Source organism: Cetorhinus maximus, chromosome 34 (genome assembly GCF_964194155.1).
Source record: "Cetorhinus maximus chromosome 34, sCetMax3.hap1.1, whole genome shotgun sequence".
NCBI classification, from domain to species: Eukaryota; Metazoa; Chordata; class Chondrichthyes; order Lamniformes; family Cetorhinidae; genus Cetorhinus; species Cetorhinus maximus.
The window spans coordinates 12,053,488-12,071,908 of NC_135912.1; the positions used below are offsets into that span (position 1 = coordinate 12,053,488).

Consider the following 18,421-nt stretch of genomic DNA (forward strand, 5'->3'; position numbering starts at 1 on the left):
TCTAGTACGCTGTTTTACAGGGCAGAACGATGAGTTACGGAGCAGTACGATGAGTTACGGGCCGTTAGATGAGTTACCGGGCAGTACGGTGAGTTACGGGGCATTACGATGAGTTACGGGGCAGTACGATGAGATACCGGGCAGTACGATGAGTTACGGGGCAGTACGATGAGTTATGGGGCATTACAATGAGTTATGGGGCAGTACAATGAGTTACCGAGCTGTATGATGAGTTACGGGGCAGTATGATGCGTTACGGGGCAGTACGATGATTTCCGGGGCAGTACGATGAGTTACGCGGCAGTACGATGAGTTACGGGGCAGTACGATGAATTACGCGGCAGTACGATGAGTTACGGGGCAGTACGATGAGTTACGCGGCAGTACGATGAGTTACGGGGCAGTACGATGAGTTACGGGGCAGTACGATGAGTTACGCGATAGTACGATGAGTTACGGGGCAGTGCGATGAGTTACCGGGCAGTCCGATGAATTACGGGGCAGTATGATGAGTTCCCGGGCAGTACGCTGAGTTACGGAGCATTGCGATGAGTTACGGGGCAGTACAATGAGTTACGGGGCAGTACGGTGAGTTACAGTCTTGTACGCTGTTTTACGGGGCAGTAAGATGAGTTACAGGGCAGTACGATGAGTTACAGGGCAGTACGATGAGTTATGGGGCAGTACGATGATTTACCGGGCAGTACGATGAGTTACGGAGCAGTACGATGAGTTACGGGCAGTACGATGAGTTACCGGGCGGTAGGATGTTTTACGGGGCAGTACGATGAGTTACGGGGCAGTACGGTGAGTTACGGGGCAGTACGGTGAGTTACGGGGCAGTATGGTGAGTTACGGGGCAGTACGATGAGTTACCGGGCAGTACGATGAGTTACAGGGCAGTACGGTGAGTTCCCAGGCAGTATGATGAGTTACCGGGCAGTAAGATGAGTAACCGGGCAGTACAATGAGTTACGGGGCAGTACGATGAGTTACAGGGCAGTACGATGTGTTACTGGGCAGGACGATGAGTTGCGGGGAAGTACGATGAGTTACAGGGAAGTACGCTGAGGGACGGGGCGGTACGCTGAGTTACCGGACAGTACGATGAGTTACGGGGCAGTACGATGAGTTACGGGCAGTACGCTGAGTTACCGGTCTGTACGATGAGTTACGGGGAATTACAATGAGTTACGGGGCAGTAGGACGATTTACGGGGAAGTACGATGAGTTACCGAGCGGTACGATGAGTTACCGAGCAGTACGATGAGTTACCGAGCAGTACGATGAGTTATGGGGAATTACAATGACTTACCGAGCAGCACGATGAGTTACGGGGCAGTATGATGAGTCACCGCGCAGTATGATGAGTCACGGGGCAGTACGATAAGTTACGGGGCAGTACGATGACTTACCGGGCAGTCCGATAAATTACGGGGCAGTACGACGAATTACGGGGCAGTACGATGAGTTACGGGGCAGTACGATGAGTTACCGGGCAGTACGATGAGTTATGGTGCAGTACGATGAGTTACCGGGCATTGCAATGAGTTACGGGGCAGTACAATGAGTTACGGGGCAGTACGGTGAGTTACAGTCTAGTACGCTGTTTTACAGGGCAGTACGATGAGTTACGGAGCAGTACGATGAGTTACGGGCCGTTACATGAGTTACCGGGCAGTACGGTGAGTTACGGGACAGTACGATGAGTTACGGGGCAGTATTATGAGTTACAGGGCAGTACGATGAGTTACGGGGCAGTACGATGAGTTACGGGACATTACAATGAGTTATGGGGCAGTACAATGAGTTACCGAGCTGTATGATGAGTTACGGGGCAGTACGATGCGTTACGGGGCAGTACGATGATTTCCAGGGCAGTACGATGAGTTACGGGGCAGTACGATGAGTTACGCGGCAGTACGATGAGTTACCGGGCAGTACGATGAGTTATGATGCAGTACGATGAGTAACCGGGCATTCAATGAGTTACGGGGCAGTACAATGAGTTACGGGGCAGTACGGTGAGTTAAAGTCTAGTACGCTGTTTTACAGGGCAGTACGATGAGTTACGGAGCAGTACGATGAGTTACGGGCCGTTAGATGAGTTACCGGGCAGTACGGTGAGTTACGGGGCAGTACGATGAGATACGGGGCAGTACGATGAGATACCGGGCAGTACGATGAGTTACGGGGCAGTACGATGAGTTACGGGGCATTACAATGAGTTATGGGGCAGTACAATGAGTTACCGAGCTGTATGATGAGTTACGGGGCAGTACGATGCGTTAAGGGGCAGTACGATGATTTCCGGGGCAGTACGATGAGTTACGCGGCAGTACGATGAGTTACGGGGCAGTACGATGAATTACGCGGCAGTACGATGAGTTACGGGGCAGTACGATGAGTTACGCGGCAGTACGATGAGTTACGGGGCAGTACGATGAGTTACGGAGCAGTACGATGAGTTACGCGGTAGTACGATGAGTTACGGGGCAGTCCGATGAGTTACCGGGCAGTCCGATGAATTACGGGGCAGTATGATGAGTTCCCGGGCAGTACGCTGAGCTACGGTGCATTGCGATGAGTTACGGGGCAGTACAATGAGTTACGGGAAAGTATGGTGAGTTACAGTCTTGTACGCTGTTTTACGGGGCAGTACGATGAGTTACAGGGCCGTACGATGACTTACAGGGCAGTACGATGAGTTATGGGGCAGTACGATGATTTACCGGGCAGTACGATGAGTTACGGAGCAGTACGATGAGTTACGGGCAGTACGATGAGTTACCGGGCGGTAGGATGTTTTACGGGGCAGTACGATGAGTTACGGGGCATTACGGTGAGTTACGGGGCAGTACGGTGAGTTACGGGGCAGTATGGTGAGTTACGGGGCAGTACGATGAGTTACCGGGCAGTACGATGAGTTACAGGGCAGTACGGTGAGTTCCCAGGCAGTAGGATGAGTTACCGGGCAGTAAGATGAGTAACCGGGCAGTACAATGAGTTACGGGGCAGTACGATGAGTTATGGGGCAGTACGATGTGTTACTGGGCAGGACGATGAGTTACAGGGAAGTACGATGAGTTACAGGGAAGTACGCTGAGGGACGGGGCGGTACGCTGAGTTACCGGACAGTACGATGAGTTACGGGGCAGTACGATGAGTTACGGGCAGTACGCTGAGTTACCGGTCTGTACGATGAGTTACGGGGAATTACGATGAGTTACGGGGCAGTACGACGATTTACGGGGAAGTACGATGAGTTACCGAGCGGTACGATGAGTTACCGAGCAGTACGATGAGTTACCGAGCAGTACGATGAGTTATGGGGAAGTACAATGACTTACCGGGCAGCACGATGAGTTACGGGGCAGTATGATGAGTCACCGCGCAGTATGATGAGTCACGGGGCAGTACGCTAAGTTACGGGGCAGTACGATGACTTACCGGGCAGTCCGATAAATTACGGGGCAGTACGATGAATTACGGGCAGTACGATGAGTTACGGGGCAGTACGGTGAGTTACAGTCTTGTACGCTGTTTTACGGGGCAGTACGATGAGTTACAGGGCAGTACGATGAGTTACAGGGCAGTACGATGAGTTATGGGGCAGTACGATGAGTTACCGGGCAGTACGATGAGTTACAGGGCAGTACGGTGAGTTCCCAGGCAGTATGATGAGTTACCGGGCAGTAAGATGAGTAACCGGGCAGTACAATGAGTTACGGGGCAGTACGATGAGTTACAGGGCAGTACGATGTGTTACTGGGCAGGACGATGAGTTGCGGGGAAGTACGATGAGTTACAGGGAAGTACGCTGAGGGACGGGGCGGTACGCTGAGTTACCGGACAGTACGATGAGTTACGGGGCAGTACGATGAGTTACGGGCAGTACGCTGAGTTACCGGTCTGTACGATGAGTTACGGGGAATTACGATGAGTTACGGGGCAGTAGGACGATTTACGGGGAAGTACGATGAGTTACCGAGCGGTACGATGAGTTACCGAGCAGTACGATGAGTTACCGAGCAGTACGATGAGTTATGGGGAAGTACAATGACTTACCGAGCAGCACGATGAGTTACGGGGCAGTATGATGAGTCACCGCGCAGTATGATGAGTCACGGGGCAGTACGATAAGTTACGGGGCAGTACGATGACTTACCGGGCAGTCCGATAAATTACGGGGCAGTACGACGAATTACGGGGCAGTACGATGAGTTACGGGGCAGTACGATGAGTTACCGGGCAGTACGATGAGTTATGGTGCAGTACGATGAGTTACCGGGCATTGCAATGAGTTACGGGGCAGTACAATGAGTTACGGGGCAGTACGGTGAGTTACAGTCTAGTACGCTGTTTTACAGGGCAGTACGATGAGTTACGGAGCAGTACGATGAGTTACGGGCCGTTACATGAGTTACCGGGCAGTACGGTGAGTTACGGGACAGTACGATGAGTTACGGGGCAGTATTATGAGTTACAGGGCAGTACGATGAGTTACGGGGCAGTACGATGAGTTACGGGACATTACAATGAGTTATGGGGCAGTACAATGAGTTACCGAGCTGTATGATGAGTTACGGGGCAGTACGATGCGTTACGGGGCAGTACGATGATTTCCAGGGCAGTACGATGAGTTACGGGGCAGTACGATGAGTTACGCGGCAGTACGATGAGTTACCGGGCAGTACGATGAGTTATGATGCAGTACGATGAGTAACCGGGCATTCAATGAGTTACGGGGCAGTACAATGAGTTACGGGGCAGTACGGTGAGTTAAAGTCTAGTACGCTGTTTTACAGGGCAGTACGATGAGTTACGGAGCAGTACGATGAGTTACGGGCCGTTAGATGAGTTACCGGGCAGTACGGTGAGTTACGGGGCAGTACGATGAGATACGGGGCAGTACGATGAGATACCGGGCAGTACGATGAGTTACGGGGCAGTACGATGAGTTACGGGGCATTACAATGAGTTATGGGGCAGTACAATGAGTTACCGAGCTGTATGATGAGTTACGGGGCAGTACGATGCGTTACGGGGCAGTACGATGATTTCCGGGGCAGTACGATGAGTTACGCGGCAGTACGATGAGTTACGGGGCAGTACGATGAGTTACTGGTCAGTACGATGAATTCCCGAGCAGTACGATGAGTTACGGGGCAGTACGATGAGTTACAGGGCAGTATGATGAGTTACAGGGCAGTACGATGAGTTACTGGACAGTACGTTGAGTTACTGGGCAGTACGATGAGTTCCCGAGCAGTACGATGAGTTACGGGGCAGTAAGATGAGTTACAGGACAGTACGCTGAGATACGGGGCAGTATGTTGAGTTACTGGGCAGGATGCTGAGTTACCGGGCAGTACGATGAGTTACGGGGCAGTACGATGAGTTACGGGGCAGTACGATGAGTTACCGGGCAGTACGATGAGTTACCGGGCAGTACGATGAGGTACTGTGCAGCACAATCAGATACAGGGCAGTGCGATGAGTTACAGGGCAGTACGTTGAGTTACTGGGCAGTACGATGAGTTACGGGGCAGTACGATGGGTTACGGGGCAGTACGATGAGTTACGGTCACTACGATGAGTTACGCGGCCGTACGATGAGTTACCGGGCAGTACGATGAGTTACGGGGCAGTACGATGAGTCACGGGGCAGTACGATGATTTACGGGGAAGTACGATGATTTACAGGGCAGTACGATGAGTTACGGGGCAGTACGATGAGTCACGGGGCAGTACGATGATTTACGGGGAAGTACGATGATTTACAGGGCAGTACGATAAATTACGGGGCAGTACGACGAATTACGGGGCAGTACGATGAGTTACGGGGCAGTACGATGAGTTACCGGGCAGTACGATGAGTTATGGTGCAGTACGATGAGTTACCGGGCATTGCAATGAGTTACGGGGCAGTACAATGAGTTACGGGGCAATACGGTGAGTTACAGTCTAGTACGCTGTTTTACAGGGCAGTACGATGAGTTACGGAGCAGTACGATGAGTTACGGGCCGTTACATGAGTTACCGGGCAGTACGGTGAGTTACGGGGCAGTACGATGAGTTACGGGGCAGTACGATGAGTTACGGGGCAGTACGATGAGTTACGGGGCATTACAATGAGTTATGGGGCAGTACGATGAGTTACTGAGCTGTATGATGAGTTACGGGGCAGTACGATGCGTTACGGTGCAGTACGATGATTTCCGGGGCAGTACGATGAGTTACGCGGCAGTACGATGAGTTACGGGGCAGTACGATGAGTTACGCGGCAGTACGATGAGTTACGGGGCAGTACGATGAGTTACGGGGCAGTACGATGAGTTATGCGGCAGTACGATGAGTTACGGTGCAGTACGATGAGTTACGGGGCAGTACGATGAGTTACGCGGCAGTACGATGAGTTACGGGGCAGTCCGATGAGTTACCGGGCAGTCCGATGAATTACGGGGCAGTATGATGAGTTCCCGGGCAGTACGCTGAGTTGCGGGGCATTGCGATGAGTTACGGGGCAGTACAATGAGTTACGGGGCAGTACGGTGAGTTACAGTCTTGTACGCTGTTTTACGGGGCAGTACAATGAGTTACAGGGCAGTACGATGAGTTACAGGGCAGTACGATGAGTTATGGGGCAGTACGATGATTTATCGGGCTGTACGATGAGTTATGGAGCAGTACGATGAGTTACGGGCAGTACGATGAGTTACCGGGCGGTAGGATGTTTTACGGGGCAGTACGATGAGTTACGGGGCAGTACGGTGAGTTACAGGGCAGTACGGTGAGTTATGGGGCAGCACGGTGAGTTACGGGGCAGTACGATGAGTTACCGGGCAGTACGATGAGTTACAGGGCAGTACGGTGAGTTACGGGGCAGTACGATGAGTTACGGGCAGTACGCTGAGTTACCGGTCTGTACGATGAGTTACGGGGAATTACGATGAGTTACGGGGCAGTATGATGATTTACGGGGAAGTACGATGAGTTACCGAGCAGTACGATGAGTTACCGAGCAGTACGATGAGTTACCGAGCACTACGATGAGTTATGGGGAAGTACAATGACTTACCGGGCAGCACGATGAGTTACGGGGCAGTATGATGAGTCACCGCGCAGTATGATGAGTCACGGGGCAGTACGATAAGTTACGGGGCAATACGATGAGTTACCGGGCAGTCCGATAAATTACGGGGCAGTACGATGAATTACGGGGCAGTACGATGAGTTACGGGGCAGTACGGTGAGTTATGGGGCAGTACGATGAGTTACCGGACAGTACGATCAGTTACAGGGCAGTACGATGAGTTACGGGGCAGTACGATGAGTTACTGGGTAGTACGATGAGTTTCCGGGACGTACGATGAGTTATGGGGCAGTACGATGAGTTACTGGTCAGTACGATGAATTCCCGAGCAGTACGATGAGTTACGGGGCAGTACGATGAGTTACAGGGCAGTATGATGAGTTACAGGGCAGTACGATGAGTTACTGGACAGTACGTTGAGTTACTGGGCAGTACGATGAGTTCCCGAGCAGTACGATGAGTTACGGGGCAGTAAGATGAGTTACAGGACAGTACGCTGAGATACGGGGCAGTATGTTGAGTTACTGGGCAGGATGCTGAGTTACCGGGCAGTACGATGAGTTACGGGGCAGTACGATGAGTTACGGGGCAGTACGATGAGTTACCGGGCAGTACGATGAGTTACCGGGCAGTACGATGAGGTACTGTGCAGCACAATCAGATACAGGGCAGTGCGATGAGTTACAGGGCAGTACGTTGAGTTACTGGGCAGTACGATGAGTTACGGGGCAGTACGATGGGTTACGGGGCAGTACGATGAGTTACGGTCACTACGATGAGTTACGCGGCCGTACGATGAGTTACCGGGCAGTACGATGAGTTACGGGGCAGTACGATGAGTCACGGGGCAGTACGATGATTTACGGGGAAGTACGATGATTTACAGGGCAGTACGATGAGTTACGGGGCAGTACGATGAGTTACAGGGAAGTACGCTGACGTACGGGGCGGTACGCTGAGTTACCGGACAGTACGATGAGTTACAGGGCAGTACGATGAGTTACGGGCAGTACGCTGAGTTACCGGTCTGTACGATGTGTTACGGGGAATTACGATGAGTTACGGGGCAGTACGACAATTTACGGGGAAGTACGATGAGTTACCGAGCAGTACGAGGAGTTACCGAGCAGTACGATGAGTTACCGAGCACTACGATGAGTTATGGGGAAGTACAATGACTTACCGGGCAGCACGATGAGTTACGGGGCAGTATGATGAGTCACCGCGCAGTATGATGAGTCACGGGGCAGTACGATAAGTTACGGGGCAGTACGATGACTTACCGGGCAGTCCGATAAATTACGGGGCAGTACGACGAATTACGGGGCAGTACGATGAGTTACGGGGCAGTACGATGAGTTACCGGGCAGTACGATGAGTTATGGTGCAGTACGATGAGTTACCGGGCATTGCAATGAGTTACGGGGCAGTACAATGAGTTACGGGGCAGTACGGTGAGTTACAGTCTAGTACACTGTTTTACAGGGCAGTACGATGAGTTACGGAGCAGTACGATGAGTTACGGGCCGTTAGATGAGTTACCGGGCAGTACGGTGAGTTACGGTGCAGTACGATGAGTTACGGGGCAGTACGATGAGATACCGGGCAGTACGATGAGTTACGGGGCAGTACGATGAGTTACGGGACATTACAATGAGTTATGGGGCAGTACAATGAGTTACCGAGCTGTATGATGAGTTACGGGGCAGTACGATGCATTACGGGGCAGTACGATGAGTTACGGGGCAGTACGATGAGTTACGCGGCAGTACGATGAGTTACGGGGCAGTACGATGAGTTACGGGGCAGTACGATGAGTTACGCGGCAGTACGATGAGTTACGGGGCAGTACGATGAGTTACGGGGCAGTACGATGAGTTACGCGGCAGTACGATGAGTTACGGGGCAGTCCAATGAGTTACCGGGCAGTCCGATGAATTACGGGGCAGTATGATGAGTTCCCGGGCAGTACGCTGAGTTACGGGGCATTGCGATGAGTTACCGGGCAGTACGATGAGTTACAGGGCAGTACCGTGAGTTGCAGGACAGTACGATGAATTACGGGGCACTACAATGAGTTATGGGGCAGCACGATGAGTTACCGGGTAGTACACTGAGTTATCGGGCAGTACGCTGAGTTACCGGGCAGTACGCTGAGATACCGGGCAGTACGATGAGTTACCGGGCAGTACGATGAGTTACGGGACAGCACGATGAGTTACGGGGCAGTATTATGAGTTACAGGGCAGTACGATGAGTTACGGGGCAGTACGATGAGTTATGTGGTAGTACGCTGAGTTACTGGGCAGTACAGTGAGTTACGTGGCAGTATGATGAGTTACCGGGCAGTACGATGAGTTACAGGGCAGTACAATGAGTTACAGTGCAGTACGATGAGTTATGGGGCAGTATGATGAGTTACGGGGCAGTACGATGAGTTACCGGGCAGTACGATGAGTTTCCGGGCAGTACGATGAGTTACCGAGTAGCACGATGAGTTACCGTGCTGTACGATCACTTCCCGGGCAGTACGATGAGTTACGTGGCAGTACGATGAGTTACGGGGCAGTACGATGAGTTACGGGGCAGTACGATGAGTTACGGGGCAGTACGAAGAGTTAAGGGGCAGTACGATGAGTTACGGTTCAGCACGATGAGTTACGGGGTAGTATGATGAGTTACCGGGCAGTACGATGAGTTACCGGGCAGTACGATGAGTTACGAGGCAGTACGATGAGTTATGGGGCAGTAATATGAGTTACTGGGCAGTACGTTCAGTTACCGGGCAGTACGATGAGTTACCGGGCAGTAAGATGATTAACCGGGCAGTGCGGTCAGTTACGGGGCAGTACGATGAGTTACCGGGCAGTACGATGAGTTACCGGGCAGTACGATGAGTTACGGGGCAGTACGATGAGTTACCGGGCAGTACGATGAGTTACCGGGTAGTACGATGAGTTACCGTGCTGTACGATGACTTCCCGGGCAGTACGATGAGTTACGTGGCAGTACGATGAGTTACGGGGCAGTACGATGAGTTACGGGGCAGTACGATGAGTTACGGTTCAGTACGAAGAGTTAAGGGGCAGTACGATGAGTTACGGTTCAGTACGATGAGTTACGGGGTAGTACGATGAGTTACCGGGCAGTACGATGAGTTACGGGCAGTACGATGAGTTACCGGGCGGTAGGATGTTTTACGGGGCAGTACCATGAGTTACGGGGCAGTACGGTGAGTTACGGGGCAGTACGGTGAGTTACGGGGCAGTATGGTGAGTTACGCGGCAGTACGATGAGTTCCCGGGCAGTCCGATGAGTTTCGGGGCAGTACGATGTGTTAAGGGGTAGTACGATGAGTTATGGGGCATTACGATGAGTTATGGGGCAGTACGATGCGTTATGGGGCAGTACGATGATTTCCGGGGCAGTACAATGAGTTACGGGGCAGTACGATGAGTTACGGGTAGTGCACTGAGTTACCGTGCTGTACGATGAGTTACGGGGCATTACGATTAGTTACGGTGCTGTACGACGAGTTTTGGGGCAGTACAATGAGTTACGAAGCAGTACGATGAGTTACCGTGCAGTATGATGAGTTACAGGGCAGTACGCAGAGTTGCAGGACAGTACGATGAATTACGGGGCAGTACAATGAGTTACGGGGCAGTACGATGATTTACCGGGCAGTACGATGATTTACCGGGCAGTACGATGAGTTACGGGCAGTACGATGAGTTACCGGGCAGTAGGATTTTTTACGGGGCAGAACAATGAGTTACGGGGCAGTACGATGATTTACGGGGCAGTACGGTGAGTTACGGGGAAGTATGGTGTGTTACGGGGCAATACGATGAGTTACGGGGCAGTCCGATGAGTTACAGGGCAGTACGATGTGTTAAGGGGCAGTACGATGAGTTATGGGGCATTACGATGAGTTATGGGGCAGTACGATGCGTTATGGGGCAGTACGATGATTTCCGGGGCAGTACAATGAGTTACGAAGCAGTACGATGAGTTACCGGGCAGTACGATGAGTTACAGGGCAGTACCGTGAGTTGCAGGACAGTACGATGAATTACGGGGCAGTACAATGAGTTATGGGGCAGCACGATGAGTTACCGGGTAATACACTGAGTTACCGGGCAGTACGCTGAGTTACCGGGCAGTACGCTGAGTTACCGGGCAGTACGATGAGTTACCGGGCAGTACGATGAGTTATGGGACAGTACGATGAGTTACGGGGCAGTATTATGAGTTACAGGGCAGTACGATGAGTTACGGGGCAGTACGATGAGTTATGTGGTAGTACGCTGAGTTACTGGGCAGTACAGTGAGTTACGTGGCAGTACGATGAGTTACCGGGCAGTACGATGAGTTACAGGGCAGTACAATGAGTTACAGTGCAGTACGATGAGTTATGGGGCAGTATGATGAGTTACGGGGCAGTACGATGAGTTACCGGGCAGTACGATGAGTTTCCGGGCAGTACGATGAGTTACCGAGTAGCACGATGAGTTACCGTGCTGTACGATCACTTCCCGGGCAGTACGATGAGTTACGTGGCAGTACGATGAGTTACGGGGCAGTACGATGAGTTACGGGGCAGTACGATGAGTTACGGGGCAGTACGAAGAGTTACGGGGCAGTACGATGAGTTACGGTTCAGCACGATGAGTTACGGGGTAGTACGATGAGTTACCGGGCAGTACGATGAGTTACCGGGCAGTACGATGAGTTACGAGGCAGTACGATGAGTTATGGGGCAGTAATATGAGTTACTGGGCAGTACGTTCAGTTACCGGGCAGTACGATGAGTTACCGGGCAGTAAGATGATTAACCGGGCAGTGCGGTCAGTTACGGGGCAGTACGATGAGTTACCGGGCAGTACGATGAGTTACCGGGCAGTACGATGAGTTACGGGGCAGTACGATGAGTTACCGGGCAGTACGATGAGTTACCGGGTAGTACGATGAGTTTCCGGGCAGTATGATTAGTTACGGGGCAGTACGTCGAGTTACTGGGCAGTACGATGAGTTATGGGGCAATACGATGAGTCACGGGGCAGTACGATGAATTACGGGCAGTACGATGAGTTACGCGGCAGTACGATGAGTTACCGGGCAGTACGATGAGTTCCCGGGCAGTACGATGAGTTACGGGGCAGTACGATGAGTTACCGGGCAGTACGATGTGTTATGGGGCAGTACGATGAGTTACCGGACAGTACGATCAGTTACGGGGCAGTACGATGAGTTACGGGGCAGTACGATGAGTTACGGGGCAGTACGATGAGTTACCGGGCAGTACGATGAGTTCCCGGGCAGTACGATGAGTTCCCGGGCAGTACGATGAGTTACGGGGCAGTACGATGAATTCCGGGGCAGTACGATGAGTTACAGGGCAGTACGATGAGTTACCGGGCAGTACGATGAGTTGAGTCCGTGTGACTGAAGCTCTGAAGAAGTCATACGAGCTCGAAACGTGAACTCTGTCTTTCTCTCCAGCAATACTGTCAGGCCTGCTGAGTTTTTCCTGCAATTATTGTTTTGATTACAGGGCAGTTTAGTTTGTTACAGGGCAGTATAGTTTGTTACAGGGCAGTATACTTTGTTACAGGACAGTATAGTTTGTTACAGGACAGTATAGTTTGTTACAGGGCAGTATAGTTTGTTACAGGACAGTATAGTTTGTTACAAGACAATGTACTTTGTTACAGGACAGTATAGTTTGTTACAGGACAGTATAGTTTGTTACAGGACAATGTACTTTGTTACAGGACAGTATAGTTTGTTACAGGACAGTATAGTTTGTTACAAGACAGTATAGTTTGTTACAGGACAATGTACTTTGTTACAGGACAGTATAGTTTGTTACTGGACAGTATAGTTTGTTACAGGACAATGTACTTTGTTACAGGACAGTATAGTTTGTTACAGGACAGTATAGTTTGTTACAGGACAGTATAGTTTGTTACAGGACAGTATCTGACATGAATGAATTGTGATCTCTCAGTATTCTCAGTTGCGAGTAAAGTTGCTGTGATTTTCTCAGTCTCCTACCTCTGATCCTCCAAGTTGCTGGAAGCCGGGATATGTCATCCTCCCTCTCCCTGTCCCTGTCTGTGTTTGTGCCGGGAGCTGCTGCCTGGATCACCCTGTCTTCCCAGCTCGGAGTCTGTCTCCCCGGCTCGGAGTCTGTCTCCCCGACTCGGGCTCTGGCTCCCCGGCTCCGGTTCTGTCTCCCCGGCTCGGAGTCTGCCTCCCCGGCTCGGAGTCTGTCTCTGTCTCCCCGGCTCGGACTCTGTCTCCCCGGCTCTGGCTCTGTCTCTGTCTCCCCGGCTCGGACTCTGTCTCCCCGGCTCTGGCTCTGTCTCTGTCTCCCCGGCTCGGACTCTGTCTCCCCGGCTCTGGCTCTGTCTCTGTCTCCCCGGCTCGGACTCTGTCTCCCCGGCTCGGGCTCGGACTCTGTCTCCCCGGATCGGACTCTGTCTCCCCGGATCGGACTCTGTCTCCCCGGCTCTGGCTCTGTCTCTGTCTCCCCGGCTCGGACTCTGTCTCCCCGGCTCTGGCTCTGTCTCTGTCTCCCCGGCTCTGTCTCTGTCTCCCCGTCTCGGACTCTGTCTCCCCGGCTCTGGCTCTGTCTCTGTCTCCCCGGATCGGACTCTGTCTCCCCGGATCCGGCTCTGTCTCTGTCGGGGATGCGCTCGGAGCTGCCGCCGGCAGCTGCTGGCATTGGGCTGGGGGCAGTGAGTTCAATCCCGGGGAAGCTGCCATTGGCTGAACAGGGAGGAGGGTCTCAGCATCAGCGTGAAATAGACAGGAGACTGCCCGGGGGGAGGGACAGAGAGAGAGAGAGGGAGAGGAGGGAGGGGAGGGGGAGGGAGGGAGAGGGGGCACAGAGTAACTGAAGCCAAAACTGAAAAAGTGACATCACAGGAAAGCTGTGACCTGATTGGTTGGTAGGAAATCTGCGCCAAATTTGAAAAAAAACCACTGCAAAGCTAATTAATAAATTAATTATCTAAGTGGAGATGGCTGGGCCGGTCATGTGCTGGAGCTGGATGATTTGGGAGCTGGCAGATCCCATTGTGAGCCGCAGTGACCACATCTGCAGCAGGTGTTGGTTGCTGGAGGAACTCCGGCTCCGAATTGATGAGCTGGAGTCCGAACTCTGGACGTTGCGGCACATCTGGGAGGGGGAGAGTTACCTGGACGCTTTGTATCAGGAGGCGGTCACACCCAGTAGATTAAGAACCTCAAGTCCGGTCAGTGGTCAGGGTCAGCAGAGTGTGACTGCAAGTGAGGCAGGTAGAGGGATCCTGTGTTCAGGAACAGAGGAGACTCAGCTCTTGACCTTATCCAACAGGTACGAGGTACTTGCTCCCTGTGTGGATGAGGAAGAGGGCTGTAGGGAGGACGAGCCAGTTGACCACAGCACCGTGGCACAGGAGGCCATTCAAGAGGGGGGAGCAAAAAGACAAGTGGTAGTTGTAGGGAATTCTATAATTAGGGGAATTGATAGCTTCCTTTGTAAGCAGGATCGAGAGTCCCACATGGTATGTTGCCTGCCCGGTGCCAGGGTGAGGGCCCTCTCTGACCGGCTTGAAAGGATATTGGAGAGGGAGGGGGAGGATCCAGTTGTTATTGTCCACGTCGGGACAAATAACATAGGTAAGACTAGGAAAGGGGACCTGTTTGGGGATTATCAGGAACTAGGAACTAAATTAAAGAACAGGTCCTCAAGGGTTATAATCTCCAGATTACTACCCGAGCCACGTGCAAATTGGCATAGGGACGCGAGAATAAGGGAAGTAAACACATGGTTAAAGGAGTGGTGCGGGAAAGCGGGGTTCCATTTCGTGGGGCACTGGCATCAGTATCGGAACAGGAGGGATCTGTACTGTTGGGACGGTGGACTGAACCGATCTGGGGCCAATGTTCTAGCGAAAAGTGTAAATAGGGTGGTCAACAGGACTTTAAACTAAAAAGAGGGGGGGAGGGTAAAACTCCAAGAAGTTTGACTAATGGGAAACAAAGCAGCAGGTTAGCATGTGGGGGGGTGAATTCAACTTCATGGAAAATTATGAAAAAACTGAAAAGAAAGGAGAGCCCAGGAGAGGCTATTAAAGTCTCCAGAACACAAAATAGGACAGAGTGTTTGGAAAGGGCTAGGAATCTAACTTCAAGCACATCAGATAAAGGGACAACAATGAGAAAGGGAATGGGAAATACAGGACTGAAGGTGTTGTATCTGATTGCACGTAGAATACGAAATAAGGTCAATGAGCTTGTGGCGCAGATTGAAATTGGCAGGTATGATGTGGTGGGCATCATGAAGACATGGCTGCAAGGGGATCAGGACTGGGAGCTAAATATCCAAGGATATACATCCTATCGAAAAGATGGGCAGGTTGGCAGAGGGGGTGGGGTTGCTTTGTTAGTAAGAAATGAAATTAAATCGATAGCAAGAAATGATGTAGGGTCAGATGATGTAGAATCTGTCTGGGTAGAGTTGAGGAACCGCAAAGGTAAAAAAACCATAATGGGAGTTATGTACAGGCCTCCGAACAGTAGTCAGGATATGGGGCACAAGATACACCAGGAGATAGAAAAGGCGTGTCAGAAAGGCAAGGTTACAGTGATCATGGGAGATTTCAATATGCAGGTAGACTGGGAAAATCAGGTTGGTAGTGGATTCCAAGAAAAGGAATTTGTGGAATGTCTACGAGATGGCTTTTTGGAGCAGCTTGTGGTGGAGCCCACTAGGGAACAGGCAATTCTAGATTTAGTGATGTGTAATGAGGCAGATTTGATAAGGGAGCTTAAGGTGAAGGAACCCTTAGAAGGAAGTGACCATAATATGATAGAATTTACCCTGCAATTTGAGAGGAAAAAGCTGGAATCAGATGTAACGGTATTACAGTTGAATAAAGGCAACTACAGAGGCATGAGGGAGGAGCTGGCCAGAATTGACTGGGAGATGAGCCTAGCAGGAAAGACAGTGGAACAGCAATGGCAGGAGTTTCTGGGAGTAATTTGGGAGACACAGCAAAAATTCATCCCTAGGAAGAAGAAGCATACTAAAGGGAGGACGAGGCAACCATGGCTGACAAGGGAAGTCAGGGACAGCATAAAAGCTAAAGAGAAAGCATACAATGCGGCGAAGAGCAGTGGGAAACCAGGGGATTGGGAAGCCTACAAAGACCAACAGAGGACAACTAAAAAAGAAATAAGGAGGGAGAAGATTAAATATGAGAGTAAACAAGCCAGTAATATAAAAGAAGATTGCAAGAGTTTTTTTAGATATATAAAGGGTAAGAGAGAGGCAAAAGTGGACATTGGGCCGCTGGAAAATGACGCTGGAGAAGTAGTAGTGGGGAACAAAGAAATGGCGGAGGAACTGAATAGGTACTTTGCGTCAGTCTTCACAGTGGAAGACACGAGTAACATCCCCAAAGTTCAAGAGAGTCGGGTGGCAGAGGTGAGTATGGTGACCATTACCAAGGAGAAGGTGCTAGGAAAACTGAAAGGTCTGAAGGTGGATAAATCACCTGGACCAGATGGATTATACCCCAGAGTTCTGAAGGAGATAGCTGAAGAGATAGTGGAGGCGTTAGTGGTGATCTTTCAGGAATCACTGGAGTCAGGGAGGGTCCCAGAGGACTAGAAAATCGCTAATGTAACCCCCCTGTTTAAGAAGGGAGTGAGGCAAAAGATGGGAAATTACAGGCCGATTAGCCTGACCTCAGTCGTTGGTAAGATTTTAGAATCCATTATTAAGGATGAGATTTCAGAATATTTGGAAGTGCATGGTAAAATAGGGCAAAGTCAGCATGGTTTCATCAAGGGGAGGTCATGCCTGACAAATCTGTTAGAATTCTTTGAGGAGGTAACGAGTAGGTTAGACAAAGGAGAGCCAATGGATGTTATCTACTTGGACTTCCAGAAGGCCTTTGACAAGGTGCCGCACAGGAGGCTGCTCAGTAAGATAAGAGACCATGGTGTTAGAGGCAAGGTACTAGCATGGATAGAAGATTGGCTGTCTGGCAGGAGACAGAGAGTGGGGATAAGGGGGTCCTTCTCAGGATGGTGGCCGGTGACTAGTGGAGTTCCGCAGGGGTCAGTGTTGGGACCACAACTTTTCACTTTATACATTAATGATCTAGATGAAAGAACTGAGGGCATCTTGGCTAAGTTTGCAGATGATACAAAGATAGGTGGAGGGACAGGTAGTATTGAGAAGGCGGGGAGGCTGCAGAAGGATTTGGACTGGTTAGGAGAATGGGCAAAGAAGTGGCAGATGGAATGCAACGTGGGGAAGTGTGAGGTCATGCACTTTGGTAGGAAGAATAGAGGCATAGACTATTTTATAAATGGGGAGAGAATTCAGAAATCTGGAGTGCAAAGGGACTTGGGAGTCCTAGTCCAGGATTCTCTTAAGGTTAACTTGCAGGTTGAGTCGGTAGTTAGGAAGGCAAATGCAATGTTGGCATTTATTTCGAGAGGACTAGAATATAAAAGCAGGGATGTGCTGCTGAGGTTTTATAAGGCTCTGGTCAGACCACATTTAGAATATTGTGAGCAATTTTGGGCCCTGTATCTCAGGAAGGATGTTCTGGCCCTGGAGAGGGTCCAGAGGAGGTTCATGAGAATGATCCCAGGGATGAAAGGCTTAACATATGAGGAACGTTTGAGGACTCTGGGTCTATACTCAATGGAGTTTAGAAGGATGAGGGGGGATCTGATTGAAACTTACAGAATACTGAAAGTCCTGGATAGAGTGGACGTGGGGAAGATGTTTCTATTAGTAGGAGAGACTAGGACCCGAGGGTACAGCCTCAGAGTAAAGGGAAGACCTTTTAGAACAGAGATGAGGAGAAACTTCTTTAGCCAGAGAGTGGTGAATCTATGGAATTAATTGCCACAGAAGGCTGTGGAGGCCAGGTCATTGAGTGTATTTAAGACCAAGATAGATCTCAATCTTACTGATATCCTTCCTGTAGTTAGGCGACCAGAACTGCGCACAATACTCCAAAGTTGGCCTCACCAATGTCTTATACAACCTCACCATAACATCCCAACTCCTATACTCAATACTTTGATTTATGAAGGCCAGCATGCCAAAAGCTTTCTTTACAACCTTGTCTAACTGTGACGCCACTTTCAGGGAATTATGTATCTGAACTCCCAGATCCCTTTGTTCCTCCGCACTCCTCAGTGTCCTACCATTTACTGTGTATGTCCTACCTTGGTTTGTCCTTCCAAAATGTAACACCTCACACTTTTCCACATTAAATTCCATCTGCCATTTTCTGGCCCATTTTT

The 18,421-nt window shown here is 50.9% G+C and overlaps 1 protein-coding gene across 1 annotated transcript in view; it reads right to left on the minus strand.

Moving 5' to 3' along the window:
• The window catches only part of LOC144671763 (solute carrier family 2, facilitated glucose transporter member 4-like), a 262,713-nt gene extending 249,492 nt beyond the window's left edge, over window positions 1–13,221 (minus strand). Inside the window, exon 1 of the mRNA XM_078533781.1 lies at window positions 13,157–13,221. Coding sequence (XP_078389907.1) covers window positions 13,157–13,195 — 39 coding nt within the window. The 5' untranslated portion in view covers window positions 13,196–13,221. The remainder of the gene's footprint in view (window positions 1–13,156) is intronic.
• Window positions 13,222–18,421: the final 5,200 nt, after the last annotated feature.